This window comes from Trachurus trachurus (genome assembly GCF_905171665.1).
Source record: "Trachurus trachurus genome assembly, chromosome: 5".
In the NCBI taxonomy this organism is placed as follows: Eukaryota; Metazoa; Chordata; class Actinopteri; order Carangiformes; family Carangidae; genus Trachurus; species Trachurus trachurus.
Window position 1 is genome coordinate 23950378 of NC_139896.1, and position 15909 is coordinate 23966286.

The 15909-nt window shown below is 42.3% G+C and overlaps 1 protein-coding gene across 3 annotated transcripts in view; it reads right to left on the reverse strand.

Moving 5' to 3' along the window:
- The window catches only part of flnba (filamin B a), a 62365-nt gene extending 48644 nt beyond the window's left edge, over nucleotides 1–13721 (reverse strand). For all 3 annotated transcript variants that reach the window (XM_083971888.1, XM_083971887.1, XM_083971886.1), the window contains exon 1: nucleotides 13302–13721. In XM_083971888.1, coding sequence (XP_083828014.1) covers nucleotides 13302–13593 — 292 coding nt within the window. In that variant the 5' untranslated portion in view covers nucleotides 13594–13721. The remainder of the gene's footprint in view (nucleotides 1–13301) is intronic.
- Nucleotides 13722–15909: the final 2188 nt, after the last annotated feature.

Below are 15909 nucleotides of genomic sequence, written 5' to 3' on the forward strand. Positions count from 1 at the left end.
GGGAAATCTGGAACCAGAGTGAAGAGAGGAGTCAAGCCAGACTGCAGGAGGTTCGCCACTGTGATTATCACTGAACAATCCTCAGCACACCACACACACCACTGTGTAAGAAACTAGGGTTTTGATCTCTGTGTGCGCGTGCGTGTGTGTGAGTAAGTGAGAGAGAGAGAATAAAATAGAAACATGTCTCGTCCTTTGTTGGAGCCATCTGTCGCTCGCTCTCTGTCATCTCATCTTCCCGTCTGATCATTAACCAAATATTTAGTGACTGTCCCGAACTGTGCGTCATGTCGACCGTATCTGCAACCACACAACTCTGTGTGTGTGTGTGTGTTCGTGCATGTGTGCTTGCTCGCGCACGTGGATGACAATGACACCAGAGACATGATGACAACAATTCAGCTTTGTAAGTACATGAACATCTGCGCCGAGACAACAGGATGACAGGGAGCAGCAAGGACACAAACACAGGTGTCATCATTATTCACTAGTATCTGTGAACTGTAACTTTGGTGACCTGGACCTTTAAAGGTAACTTTAAAGGAAAACCAAACTGATCGTATTCAGTTTCTCTTTTTAGGAGGACAAAATGCATCTGACAACAACTTGTTTTAATTAAAGGAGAAGTGTCGTTTTTTACAACCTGGACCTTATTTCTGGCATAAAATACGGTCGTTTACTCACCCAGATAACTTTGGTGTCATTAGGAGTCCTTTGGACGATATTTAGATCCACTTGAGAGCCGTGTATAGTGGGTGATGTGATATAGTGGGCATCGAAATGCAGCCTCTAAATAACACATTATCTCCCATGAAACTTGTTAATTTCACCAATATTTTGTTATGATTCGCTAGTGCTATTCCCCTCTGAGTCCAAAGTTGCCTGTTATCGTCATCTGGTGTCTGTATATTGACCTACTAACCTCTGAACTGGATGATGTCACCCGCAGCACGGCTCATTCACTCTGCCTCTTTGTGTATATCATTTTTATAACTACAATAACCCTTGCTAAACAGTATTGTTGTTTATGTAATTTTTAATAAAGCAATTAATTCACTCTGTGACAGTCAGCTTTTTTTTGCGATGGTTGGCTTGTTTACTTAATTTGCTACTGCTAGTTTCGGTGCCCCGATCACTCCCACTATATCGATATACGTGGCTCTCGAACGGATCTTGTTCTGATCATTCAACCACCTAAAGACGTTTAGTTTACAATCCGCGCAGCAAATAAAGCAAAGGGAAAGTTTTCTGTCAATCAGACAAAGTCAAGAAATGTCTTTAATGGGACGATGCACTTTTTCATTTCTGAGGCTGCTATATACGTTCACCCTGAAACGTTTTCATTTTTTAACAGCATTTCAATACACCGAGTGTGCGTCATTTCTGTAGGTCTTTGTTTTCTAACTAACTAAACTAAAACACAACAACCCTGGAGTTCTCAAACTAAAACAGCATCAGCAGCATTTCCAAAAGTTTGTAGAGGACAGGAGGTAAAAACTTAGCAAGAGAGATGTGTGGTGGTACAGTGGCGTGGGGAGGGTGGCTTGATGCAGCCTCAGAGAAACGACAGCAGACAGAGTTTACTCTGGGTGTAGATGGAGTTTAAGACGACATTGTTCCTTTAAGTTTCACATTGAAAATCCTGCACAAAGCTGCTGCATTTAGACCTGAGGCAACAAAGGAGCTTTCACTGAGGCAGACAGGAGGTGTGTGTGTGTGTGTGTGTGTGTGTGTGTGTGTGTGTGTGTGTGTGTGTGTGTGTGTGTGTGTGTGTGTGTGTGTGTGTGTGTGTGTGTGTGTGTGTGTGTGTGTGTGTGTGTGTGTGTGTGTGTGTGTGTGTGTGTGTGTGTGTGTCTCTAAGTAAGTCTATATCCACACCTCTCTCATGTTACCTTTTCTGCAGCAGCACAGAGGCTCAGTGTGTTGTCTTGTGTTGTGTTGTCTCTCTCACACAGACACACACGTATAAAAGCCTCTTTCTGTGTTGTGGAGCTGTGGAAATGATAAACACCTGTGTACAGGTGAAACATCTCTGAGGTCATCAGACAGAGATAATCCCTCAGGTGAGCGGAGCACTGTGTCCGACTTGGGAAAAACCCTGCTGTCTGAGCTTTTAGCCAAATGTCCAATCACACTGACCCTGCGCCTCCAAGCTGATTGGGTCAGAGATGTGAGTCGCACCTGAATGAGGCTTTTGGCAGCGTCCCTGCAGATCTCAGCTCTGCATGTCCCACAGTTATTTTCAGTTCGTCTGCTCGGAAAACATCAGTCTGCATGTGACCGGTTTTCTCCTGGAATTAACATGTGAAAGCGACAGGAGCAGCAAAGAGGGAGGAGTCACTTCATTTCAGGAGGAGAATAAAGCGTCTAGGTGTTCTAGTGTCAAGATGAAAGTACAATACAAAGGTGAATTAAAGCATCAGAGAACACACTGGACAATCATGCATTTTAGAAACTGGACTCATCGCCCTGGCTGATAGCTCAAGTTTAAAACATTGAATAAAAAGTGTGCCTAAGCAGCTTCATCCCCTTTTTTATTTCTATAATGATAAAGAAGTCCCACAGGTTGCCACATGTATGTTGTGTTCAAAAACATCATCAAGCTGATGAAGTTTTGGTGAATTTGTCATTGCTTGTTTTTTGTTTTGTTTTTGAAGTTGTAGTGTGTTGAGCTCTCAGGGCCACAGTACTCATGGGTATTGTAGTATTTACAACCATGTTTTACCAGAAAGGAAAACTCCATGTTCATTTTCTCTTTGCATCACTACACACAAAACATGACTTGTCTATTAAAGTTTGAGGAAACTCCAAGTCATTAATATACACGTACATCAACGCTCTGACCTTTGTTCTTCTAAACATCAAATCTGACATGAAAACAACGACTATTCATCATGTTTGCTTTCTTACAGTCACGCTGTGACCTGATCACTGCGAATCATCTGGTAATGCATCTGAGGAGTCCACATGCTCCGGCATCAGTCCCACAATAATTCCCCAGCATCTCTCTGATCGTTAAAGATTTTCCAGGAAACGTCTCATCAGCTCGACCACATTTGACGAGCATGGAGTGAAATTCTTTGTTTTGTTTTTCTTTGCTATTTTTGCTCTGATGGTGTTTGGAGCATCTAAACACAAGCTCCGTCTTAAACAGCATGAGCTACAACCTGAAGCAGTTTCCTCCTCCCCCTAAAAATGTGTCTTCAGTGCCAACACCACAAGTCACGCTTCTTCAATTCCTCCACAACCATCCGTCATGGTGCAGAAGCTAAACATGGCTGAAGTTAGCCAGGCTTGTACAATGTCCACTTTGATAGGGAATTGAGATCTGGTTGTAATTATTGATCTGGGTGTAAGCACTGATCATCCTGACAGAAGCAGTAAACAGAGAAGCTGCAGATGTGGACTTCGAAAACCACTTCATCTGGTGGACGCGCTGTGGTTCGGCTCTTCTACAGAAACGACATGTGCAGAAAGAAAAAGAAAAGAAAAGAAGAAGAGCAAACGCTACAAGTATGACATCAGCTCTGTTTTTTCCCCTAGAAGGGAAACTGAAACGGTCACAAAGACTGAATAAAACACCTGAGAAGTAAGTGTGTGTGTGTGTGTGTGTGTGTGTGTGTGTGTGTGTGTGTGTGTGTGTGTGTGTGTGTGTGTGTGTGTGTGTGTGTGTGTGTGTGTGTGTGTGTGTGTGTGTGTGTGTGTGTGTGTGTGTGTGTGTGTGTGTGTGTGTGTGTGTGTGTGTGTGTAACGTCTTAGAGACATGTAGAAGCACATTAGCGTCCTGAAGACTCAAATTTCCAGAGGAAATGAAAGTGGTTTATGAACCGTTCAGTGGCTTGAACTCAAGTTCATGTCCATATTATTGTTTTAAGTTCACTGCAGATCTACTCCATCATTAGATAGAAGTATCTGGGTTGCCATGACGTTTTGCACAGGCATTAATGGTCCGAGGACGAACCCTGAAGACTACAGTAGGTGATCAGATTCACAGCTGAGGTTTTGAGTGAAATGAATCTCTAGAGTTGCACATGGCCTTAAGTTAAATGACAAAGACGAAGAGGACAAAGATGAAGACATAAAAGAGGAAGGAGGGGGAGAACAAGGAGAAGAACAAGATGAAGGAGGAGGAGGAGAAAGAGTAGAACAAACAAACGAGGGGAAAAAAGAACAACAACATGACCAGACATCAGCCTCAGCAAGACTTTGTGTTTTGTGCCGTTAGCTCTGAACGCGGAAGCTGCTAATGGCCGACACAGCTTAAAGGGACTAAGAGGAGTTTCAGAAAGCAAAGTATTTTCACATTACATTTCCCATGAGCCTCCGCGCGCACGGTGAAATTGTTGGACCGGCGCAACATTTACCAAGAATGTTTTCATTGATCAAGAACGAAAGTCGGCGGTTCGAAGACGATCAGATACTGTTGTAGTTCCGACCATAAACGATGCCAACTAGCGATTTGGCGGCGTTATTCCCACAACTCGCCGGGCAGCGTCTGAGAAACCAAATGCTGGGCGGGCCGACCACTAAATAATAATATCAAAATAACTATAAGACAAAACAATATATTTATTAAAAATGCGGCCATTAACAAGTGGGTAACGTAGATTCATCAACATTAATATGAGACTTTTTTATAACCCAAAGCAAACTGCTCAGGGTCTTTAAAGGACAGTTCCAGCCAAATTCAACCTGGGGCTCTAGTTTCCTAATATAGTATTTTAGGTCTCAAAGAAGGAATCTGAAGATTTTCTTTTTAATCGTCCTGTTATGCAGCTACGCTGCGGTAGCTGTCCCTGCATCGCCACCGCAGCGTATAATGGGAGCTCATGGATCTCAGGCTGTTTACATCCCACAAAAACCCAAAAAATACAGGTAGTCTGAAGCGCTCCAATCTGTTCTATCAACTCGGAGGCACAATGTTTTCGTAGCAGTAAGAGTTGATATTCCTTTAACATGAGCAGCTGTCGACCTGATCTGGGCCAGATGAGTGTGTGGGTCTGTATCAGTCTGGTGTGTGTGACCGCCGGCCACCTTCACCCTCCGTGCGTGATGTGTTCACAGACGGCGCGTTTCGTTCTCACAGTCTCTTATCTCTCATCTTTCTCACAGGACCTGAACGCAGCGTGAGGCAGCTCTGGGTCATTAGAGTTATGTGACACTTCCCCTTCAAGGCGACCACACCCCCTCCTCCGGTCGGCTCCAGCCAATCACGGACTGTGTTTACCAAGGTAACCATAGCAACAGGTGGAATGTACCTCATCCCGTGCTGACCTTAGTACACTTCACTCCCCCTGTGTGTCTATGTGTGTGTGTGTGTGTGTGTCTTCTCTTTATCTTGACACTCTTCGTTTCTTTATCATGACGAAAGAGAAAAACAATGTTGCCACATCAGTTTCAGCTGAATCTGATCCTAGATCTGGTTTCTGTCACTTCTACAGTCTTCATGCTGCAGGTCCTAGATCTATAGAGTGAAATAGGCTAGCCTACTCTCAACTAACTGAGAAGGATCATCAATACTTATTGATGAAATCATAACAATATATTTTCTTTCAGCTTTTTGTTTTATATATTTCAGTCTTCCTTATTACAATTATATACACAGTTATTACATCTGCCTTCTCTACCAAAAGTTACATGAAACTACAAACCTTTAAGTACAAGCCATTTCAATGTTTGGAGTAATGTTACTAGTAGTTAGTTAGTAAATGATTCGTTATTAGTAAATTCAATATGCATGTTCTCTATGTGCCTGTATGGGTTCTCTCCAGGTTCTGTGTTTGTAAAATAGGAGGTAGAGATCATAGAAGGAAAGATAATGATGGTTATTATTATGATTATCATAATTGCTATTATTACCATTATTTACACCTGAATAAACCAGGTCAGTTACTTTGGGGTGGAGATAAAACAAGGTGACTCAGAAACAGGATATAAAGCTACCAACAGCACAACAACATTAATATAAACAACAAAAATGTCCCTGTTCACAAATGAGCAGGTGTCAGCTGAATGACGCTTTAGAGGGGAGACTGTAGCTGAAACTACTGCAAAATAAAAACCATCCCTGCTGGTCAAAGAAAACTCTACACAAACTACACACACACACACACACACACACAGTGACAGACTGAAACCAAGCGTCTTTGCTGTCCAAGTTTAATGAGGCGAGGACTGTTGTTGACACACAGCTCCAAGGCAACGAGGGGCCGAGAATGAAAGAGAGTGAAAGGGAGAGAGAGAGAGTGTGTGTGTGGTATCACTCAGTTAATATGTCACAGAGAGAGAGTGTGTAGCAGCGAACTGTTGACTACACGTCAGCAGACACTCAGAGCAGCAAATTACAACTATGTGTTTTGTTTGCTTCTTTAAAATGCATCTTTTTGTCCAAATCATAAGAATGCACTGATCCAGAATCAGCGTTGAATATTGACCGGATTAGATCAGAGCCGCCCTGTTCACCTGATGAAGCTCCTCCTACTCCGACGCCATCGTGTTGTGACCTCTGCTCATCGCTGGTCAACGGGTCCAAGCATGGGTTCTCCCACGGTAACCACGGTGACACCCAGGCTACGACCACAGTGTTGATGTTGGTGATGTTTCACAGACACAATGTCTTTATATCTCACCAAGCGAATGCCTTTTGTCTGGTTCAGAAACACAAACACTTGGTCGTCTGTTGAGGCGGCGGTCGACGGTGACCGGCTGTGGTCAACAAGAGTCACGGCAGCAGCTACGGCCCAAGTTTTCCAGCTTTTTTTTTCCTCCACACCTTCAGTTTGTGACATAGTAACATTTCCAGAGGCTGAGCTAAAGAAGTGGACGAGGTCTGAATCACTGCTGCATTATAAACTGTGACAGATACGTTTACACACAGAGCTACAGTCAGTCAGGTACTCCTCAAAAACACAGCCTGGAGGCAGTGAGGCCATGTGTGTGTGTGTGTACTGTATGTGTGTGTGAATGAGGTCAAAGTTAAGGTCATAACTGAACTGAAAGCTACAGATCCCGTTGGGCCTGTTCTTAGTTTTTCATCTGACTCCTTAAACAAACACACACACACACACAGAAGTAGGACAGCGGACAGCAGCCGTTATGTGTATAATGCAACATTGCAGTTTCTTCCTGCAAAAGCCTCAGAGCTCGTTCCAGCGGCTTGGTCTAATTGCTGGTGGGAAGAACGTCACTGGACTCAGACTGACTTTATCCAACCATGATGCAACAGCAGGTTTTTTTTCTGGCCACTTGGGCTCAGCAGCAGAAACACACTGCTGTCATGTCTTCATCCTTTACGTTAATATTATAAACTGTCGTGTCTTCCGGCAGATGCAGAGCAACACTATCATTCATTTGATTCATGTTTGTAAACCACTGATGAATGTAACGCCAAGACTGGACTCTTTTAGCTCCGATTTTGGTCTCAACCCTCAAAACATCTGGCTCTTGAGCTACTAAACGCTCCAGCAGCTGTAAGTGGACAGTGACCTTTCTGAGCTTGTGCCCTGAATAGGTTCATTCTTGAGAGTGGCGCCTTTCACATTTGAGCCATTGCTATCATAAAAACACAGACCTGGAATAACCTCCAGATGAAGTCCCGCCTCCGACCAGCTTTATGCCAAAGCTAAAAACGTTCCTTTTGTACACTGTCGTCTACTCCTTTCAGCTTTGTTCAGCACATTATTTAGTTTCTACTACACAGTCACTGTTTGGGTCTGTGTCTGTCTCTGATAAACCCACTGTGGATCCAGAGGTGCACATGAACCAAACCAGGACTAAGAGCAAAGACAACTCTGAAGTCCCATTCATCAGGCGGACACAAACACAGCTCCAGTGGGAGGATAATGTTGCTCATTCTGCTGGTTGTGAAAAACAGACGACCTGCCACACACTCTCAGTCTGAAGCCTCTGTCCCACTTCAACACACCTGTCTGCACAAGTGGATGGACAACACCCTCTTTATGTAACAACTCTACACACTAACACACACCCCTGTGGTGCATTTAAGGGCCATTCTGGGTTTTTTTGGCTACCCTTTTAAATCAACTCACATGAGAGGCAGTATGTGTGTTAAAGGAGGTCAGTAATCTGATTCTTGAGCGATAACAGTGCGAGAGGCTAAAGATAAAAAACTCAGATTATCCACTGACTTATTCTGTTTGAGCTACACAACTCTGTCTGATAACAGTAAACGTCTCCTTCCCACGCCCACGCCCCCTCCCCCCTCTCTGTCCTCCTACTCTTCCTGTCATGCCGGTGAGGCATCTGACAAACTAACGTTACCTGTGTAGCCATGCTGGAATCTGTCCAACATGTCCACATTCCAACTTGTTGTTTTTACCTTTTGTATGAACCAAGGTTTTTTATTCTTTCCGTAAAATGTTCCAAAATAAACTCCTACGTGTAAATACATTTTATCAGGACATGATCGTACATTTTACTGTTTAACAGTATAATGTCACTGCAACCTGCCTCATTCAAACACTTGTGGTGTCCAGTCCACCCCTCTCTGAATATTTCATATTATCACCATCATTATTGTTGTTCATTGATGCCAGTGTTCCTCTCTTAGTCATTGTTTTTGTTGTTGCTTCTACGTTTATGTTATCATTGCTGTCGTTGTCAATATCTTAATTGTTATCGTCACTGTCTTTATTGTTGCTATTGTTATTGTTCACCCTTGTAATGTTAATTTATTTATGTATTATTGTGTCCACGCTCGGTGTGTCACTGTCAGTGCTATGGTTCAGTGCTGGTCGGGTTCTGGTTGAGGCCAGAGACACCTGACTCGCCTCCAGAGTCCAGAGCACAAACATCAACGTGTGTCCTCCCTCCACTCAACGACGCTAAATCATTGAAATCACAAAAGCTCTGGAAGCTGAAACACAACCAAGTCTGCCTCACAGTGTGTGTGTTTCTGTGTGTGTGTGTCCCACCCTCCCAGTCATTTCCTCTCCTCAATGGAAAATCAAACCTCCATAGTTTTACATCAGTGAACACGCCCTCCACCTCAGTGACTCAGGACGTTTCACACTGTGGACACTGGACAACAGTTTGTTTTTTTTATCCTTAAACGTCTGATGGAGCAGAAAAGCTTCTGAGGTCTGGGAGCAGCTCGGCCTGACCAGCGGGCCTGAGGCTCTGGTACAAACGGCCTTCACCAGCTGCTGAGCTCAGATCAGCTGTGGAAAAATGACGTTCACACTCCGTCCCATGACCACACTGTGAAGTGACGCGTTTCCTCTAACTGCCACAGAGGCAGAGTGCCCGCTAAGAGCACAGGATTGTGGGAGTTTATCAGAGCTCAGAGGGACACACATGGTTAATAAAGACATCCTGTCACTCACAAATAGAAACACACAACGACCACTGGAGCAAATGAGTCGCAAAAAACCAAGAGCAGCACAAAAATAACCATCAGGAGCTGAGAGGAATTATACAGTTCATATAGATATATTAATCATATTACATAAAGAGAGTTCTTTTTCTGACTTATTGACGTTGACAAAGTTTTGGCAAAAAGGTCACAAACCACAATGTATCACAATATGTTATTACAATATTCCAGATATCACAAAATTATTGCAAAACAGCTATGACGATATTCTATCATCATGGGGCTTAAATAGTTTGGTTTTATGGACCAGTTCCCAGATCAGTGTGACACTGACACTATACTGTAAGAAACTATAGTAATGAACTCTATGTACTTTCACCACACGCTGCCACTGCGCTTTAATAACCTCATCCTGTCCCAAGTTGCTCCCCACCTGAGGGTGGAGCTGCACTGCACAGGTACAAAAAACACAATGAAAACTAGATGAATCCCTCTTTATCATGAACTGAATAATGACTGCTGTTTATTCATTAAACAATTTGACCTGAGAGCAAACACACAGATCTTTAAACAAAGGACATGCTGTTCGAGTCCTTTGTCTCAAATGTGAGCAGCTGATTCATCGATCAATCAGCTGTGTGTGTGTGTGTTTTGTGTGCAAACACACACTAATCAGCTGCAACATTAAAACATGTGACAGGTCTGAATGTGGCCGAGTTGAACAATGAAGCTGTGAAATTGAATGGAAACCACAATTGAATCAAATTACATAAGAGTTAACTTTTAATACAGGTCATAGATTTATAATAAAAGCAGTCAGCTGGTTTAATGCTACGGCTGAACAGTGAATACGTCATCTGAGAGACAGAGAGAGAGCGGCCGAGTATGATGAATTGTGGGATACACTGACTCCGAATGCACAAAGAGTGTGTGTTGGCATTTTTCTGACCTTTAGTGCTCAGGACACGAGACACAACCTCAGTGTGAGTCTATGTTTCAGTCGTGAATGACTCTGACACACACGCACACGCACACACTATGAACAGACCAACAGCAGCCGCAGACACTTTGCCAGGAAGCAAGAATCTGAGCCTGGAGGTTTCATCGTTCCACAAACACACACACACACCTGCTCTGACCACAGATATGAGATGAGCTCATTAATAACGACCTGAGATGTTTCTTACACAAGCAACAGTGTGTGTGTGTGTGGGGGGGGGGAGATTCTGCTCCTACTGTGGCCACTCAACACATCTATACAACAATGTGATAACAACACTATGGGACTTATTGACAAAACAAACAGGATTATGGGTAGGAAAGATGGATGCTTGGATAGCTGGACTTCATTTGCCCTCGATTCCCAGTAAAAAAAGAAAAGACAAGAAAAGAAAAGGCAAATGTTTAAAATTATAAAATCAAAGCTGAAATAAGTCAACGTCCAGCAGCTTCATCACCGGTCAGCTCAGCTCTCAGCCTGAAGCACTGAACGCCTCAGAGGCTGCAGCTCCGGTCTCTGGACACCGTGGAGCTCCAGGCTTCAACTATTACAACACCAGTGAGCTCTAATACAACAAGAGACTAAAGTAATCTCAGTACAATCACTCAGTGTAGTGTTAAACTGCAGTAAGGTTGGTTGAGTGACACTGTATAATACTGAGATGTGTTATTATTACATTGTCCATTCCATTTGAGAGACGGCTGATGATAGAAACATGTCTCTTTATCCTTCCTTTACAAGTAATTTAAATAACAATAGTGATATATATATATTTTTTTTTCAAGTCACTTTTTGGTGTTTTTTTATTCATCAGTGGCTACTTTATTCCATTCGAAGTTAGAGATCACCACCACCAACTGGGTCACCAAAACAACACAAAGAGATTTTTAACTGAGCAATTATCAAGAGTGAATCTCAACACAAACTGAACATTATAACCTCAATGGGAGAACCTCCTTACGGGCTTTTGGACTACAACGGCTGCTGGACCTAATGAACCGCTAACGCTAAGTGCACAACTGGTTGAAGTCCACTTTGACCTCTTCTTAACGCAACATTTGAAACCAGCAGAGGCAACAAAACACATTACATGAGAGGAAAATCACAGTTTCTCCTCCTTGGATCATGAAAACAGACCAGTTTCATTTTCAATAATCATCAGCTCATTCACTGATCATGTTCTCAATCAAGAAACCTCTCAGTGTCAGAAAATATTAAAATCTCAGTTCCCGTATAATCTAAACATCTGGTGAGTCCGACGTCACACCGGCGCATTTGACAAATCTGATTAAAGTCATCAATTATCAAAAGTGATGCTGATTTATTCACAATCGATTGACTAGCCAAAGCTGCAAATGAAATTAATTTAAGGGAATGAGAAATACTTTTTGATCTTCATCCATCAGACTGGATTAAATCTTGAACTGCTGAGACCAACTCTGGTTTTTCTTCGCAGAGGAACAAATAGAAAACATTAGAAACCTGACTTAAGCTGCTTGCAACATGTCAGTCCATGTGTCAGCGCTGTGCAGCCTGGGCCAGAGCCAAACATCATTAATTAGCATCAGCAGTGTGCTAATTAAGTTCAGGACACAACTACAACAACAAGCAGCTTGTTAAAGGGGAAAAAACGCTTCACAAAGCAGAAGAAGTGATTAGCAGATGGAGGCCCATCATCCACAGCACGGACTCTAAGGAAATCTGTTGGTGGCTTCATCCAAACTGAGGAAACTTCCCCTCTCCACCTGAAGCCAGGCTCATCAGCACAGGTGTGTCCTCCCTTTGTGGGAGCCTGCTCATTACATCACACACTGCTGGTGTCAGGTTGAAACTCGAAGACACAACATTTGCCAAACTCCAATCAGAAATCTCTCAGTTTGATGCTGCCAGTGACATGACACGCTGTAATTTATCAGTAATTATCCCTGGCCTCAAACTGTGCTAAAGGATATGGAGAATACATACAGTAAATGACCTTTGATGTATTGAGTGTGATATGGTGCCAGTTTCAAAGCCGTTATGTAGGCTATGTCCCAACAAGATGTGGAGAGCAACTTCAGGGTTTTACTGGGGGGAAAAATTTCCTAAATTTCCAAAACACTGGTTTAATTCAGGGCTGTGTATTTGGATCCTATACATTAGTAAAATACTAATTTACGATGACTCTAATGTCGCTACTGGGCAAAAAGACAATAAACTGAGGGATTTTGTAACAGTTTGGCCTGGAGTCCTTGACACACCTAGGGAGGGCCCATGAAAAAAAAAACATATGAGAACATATCTCATTAAAAAGTTGATTAAAGAATGTAGGCTATGACTTTAAATTTACGAGGACCTTTAACTCAACATGTTACTTTTGGTTAACAATATAGTGAAAACGCGGGGAAACTTCCACATAAATTAAAGCACAACGGTACAACATGAACTTTGGCCTCAGAGTGAGCATGACACCACATTAACACAAGTGGAGGTTTTGAACATTGAACATCACAGGATCAATACCGACCATTTCAACTAAGTATCAACGTTTAAAAGTGGTTTTCCTCCTGATGCCCAGCCCCGCCTCTCACCTGGCCTCAGCAACAACTTACAAAACCTCACATTTTATATGAAATATTTGCTGCTTTGTGCATTAAACATATGCCGAATTGAAAAGTGTCCCCGACTGATTAAACAGGCATTAATCACAATACTCTAGGATGTATATTAAAGTGTACAATTAAGCCATTGAACTTTAAAATGCTATTTTCTTACTAACAGCCCGTGTCCATGACAGAAAAACTGAGTTCAGGGGCCAAAGAACTGTGAAAACTCAGGGAGAAAACTTCATTGTGAGCAGTAATAGGTTAGATGTATCATCACTGTCATGTGTGGACCCCTCACTACCAGGTGAGCTCACTCTCGGAGCCACATGTTGGACTGTTGTGGAGCCTCAGCCCCGCGTCCATCTGAATGAATGGGACTCACCTATGGAGACCAGCTTGATGTTCTCCTTGTCCAGGAACTCCAGAGCCACGGACACGTTTTCCAGCTTCATCTGCCTGAAGTTGGGCCTCGGGTGGTACTTTCTGAACATCTTCTTGTGGCTCAGGACCTCCAGCAGGGCGATGAGCCTCAGGCCGTCGCCCAGGTCCAGCTGCAGGTCTCCGATCCGCTTGTTGACGCACTTCAGGTGCTCGTTGATCCAGCGGGTGAAGGTGTTCTGCTGGATCTTCTTCCACGGCGCGTCCTCAGCCAGGTCCTTCTCTGTGGCCGGCATGTTTATCGGCTTCTCCTCCAGCTTTCCTTCCACGCTTCTTGTCCGGGGGGTTTGGTTTGAACGGGGCAGAGAGTGAGGCTTTGTCTTCCCGCGGTGTCTCCTCGGAGCAGCCTGTAGGTGGTTTGAAGTTTTCCTGAACCGCACTGAGACTGGCTGGCTGCTGCTGCGTTCAAGTGCCGCTTTGAAAACTCGGACTGTTCAGCTTTTCACTTCTTGTCGAGGTTTGAGCATGGATGAGGCGTCGCCGGCGTTGTAGCCTACTACTGCCTCCCCTGGATGAAAGTGTTTAATTTATTTGTCAGAGAAACAAAAGTTCGAGAAATCTTCCACACAAGAGCAACATTTTTTTTTGAAAACGTCAGAAAACCTAATCTAAAATAAAAATACACGAGAAAAACTACAATATAGTGGGTAAAGAAACAGCAAAAAGCAATAACAACAAATTAGGTTCTTCATGCTCAGCAAATAATCTCAATTGTGTGTAACAAAAACAAAACAAAAAAACATGTATTTATGCATTCATGTATCATAATTAGCATGTATTATTAATTTAGCCTAACACATCTATCTATCTATCTATCTATCTATCTATCTATCTATCTATCTATCTATCTTGCAAACAGCTATAATTAGGCTATGTTGTTTTATCCTTTTGTACTTTTTTTGTATAGTAGGCTATTTAGCCTACTTCTTCGAAAGTGTCTGTAGGCCTATAAGAGGTTCCTTGTAATATTTCTTGATTGTTAGGAGAAGGACAAGAATGATGTCTGTGAGGAAAACAAATAAGAAGGAAATTAAGACCATGAAACGAAAATTACCAAAAGGAATGAAAGGATTTTTATGAATGTCAGAAGATGATTGTATAACATTGTTTAAAGGCTACACAAATTCCAAACCTGTTCACTTAGCATAACCTTCAGACTGTGACATCTGAAGCAAGTTTTTCAATTCATCATTGATACTATATTACCACATCTGTTTTTATTCATTGGACTTAATCATTTCAATGTCTCCATGCATCGAAAGACAAATCGCCATATTTCCTGTTTCTATAAATGCAGCATCGGTGTGGTATGAGGCCATGCTGACTTCGTCAAGGGTCGACTATGAGCACAAACTAGAACCATGCTCCATCTTCTGAGGCCTGTTCCTCCAAGTTCAGCTGTATCTCCATGTCTCTAGATGTGTTTCTAAGGGAAAACCTGAACTTAAACCACCAGAAAAACAACGTCTCAGTTATGATGGTAAAACATTCACAGTTAATCACATAAATAAATAAATAAATAAATAAATAAATAAATACATAAATACATAAATAAATAAATAAATAAATAAATAAATAAATAAATAAATAAATAAATAAATAAATAAATAAATAAATAAATAAATAACAATCTGTAGAAACAGTGTCCTGATGAAACTTACCACTTAAAATAGGGGCTACAATTGTGATATAACATCCACCAGCATTCCTGTTGTATTTTATGGAAAGCACTTCATACATTATTTGAAAGGGTGGCATACAGTAAAATAATGATCATTTATAATAATAATGTTAGTTAGAGCTGTCTCATGTCATGATCACAATATTTAAAGACCCAGAGGGTGTGGCTGGGTGCAGGCTGGGTGGGTGCAGAGCAGCTCAGTCTCCGCCCACCACTCAGAGGTGCATTGCTAATGAGCTGCTGGTGCTCTGCAGAAGGAGAGCCCTGGGAAATGGCACAGGTTTTCTGATTTTGGCTAAAAAAAATCATAAATACAATTTAAAAACTACATAATGCTTTAAAATAACCAAAAAGGATTTGTTGGATGGGGACTTTAATGACCTTCACTTGTTTTTATACAATTTTTTCCCTTTTCTTCCTTATTTCTTGTTTTTATTGACAAATGGAGTTTAACACAAAGTTAAAGTGTTGTTCTCTTCCGCCGCGTCCTGATGGTTGATGTGATTTAGCAGTGAGCCTCAGCGTGATGTAAAACAAATGAGGAGGAACCTGAGTTCTGCTCCTTGTTTCTGTTCGACAAATACCTCTGTGATGTTCCAACACATCAGTCTCTGTTCATTATCTTCTCATTGGTGACAGATGTTGGTTCATGTTTCCTTTGGATGTCCACCCTCACATCTGTAAGTGGCTACTGAGAGCACATCTGTTTCCACCTGTTTTTTTTTTTTTTTACTTCTGACACCTTTGTCATATGAATCAGGAGAAAAATCTCTTCTCCTCAGTTTCCTGCCTGGACCTGTCAGAAAGCTGTGAGCCAGACCTTAATTTACCCTACGTTACACCCGTCTCATAAACATGACATCATCCTGCA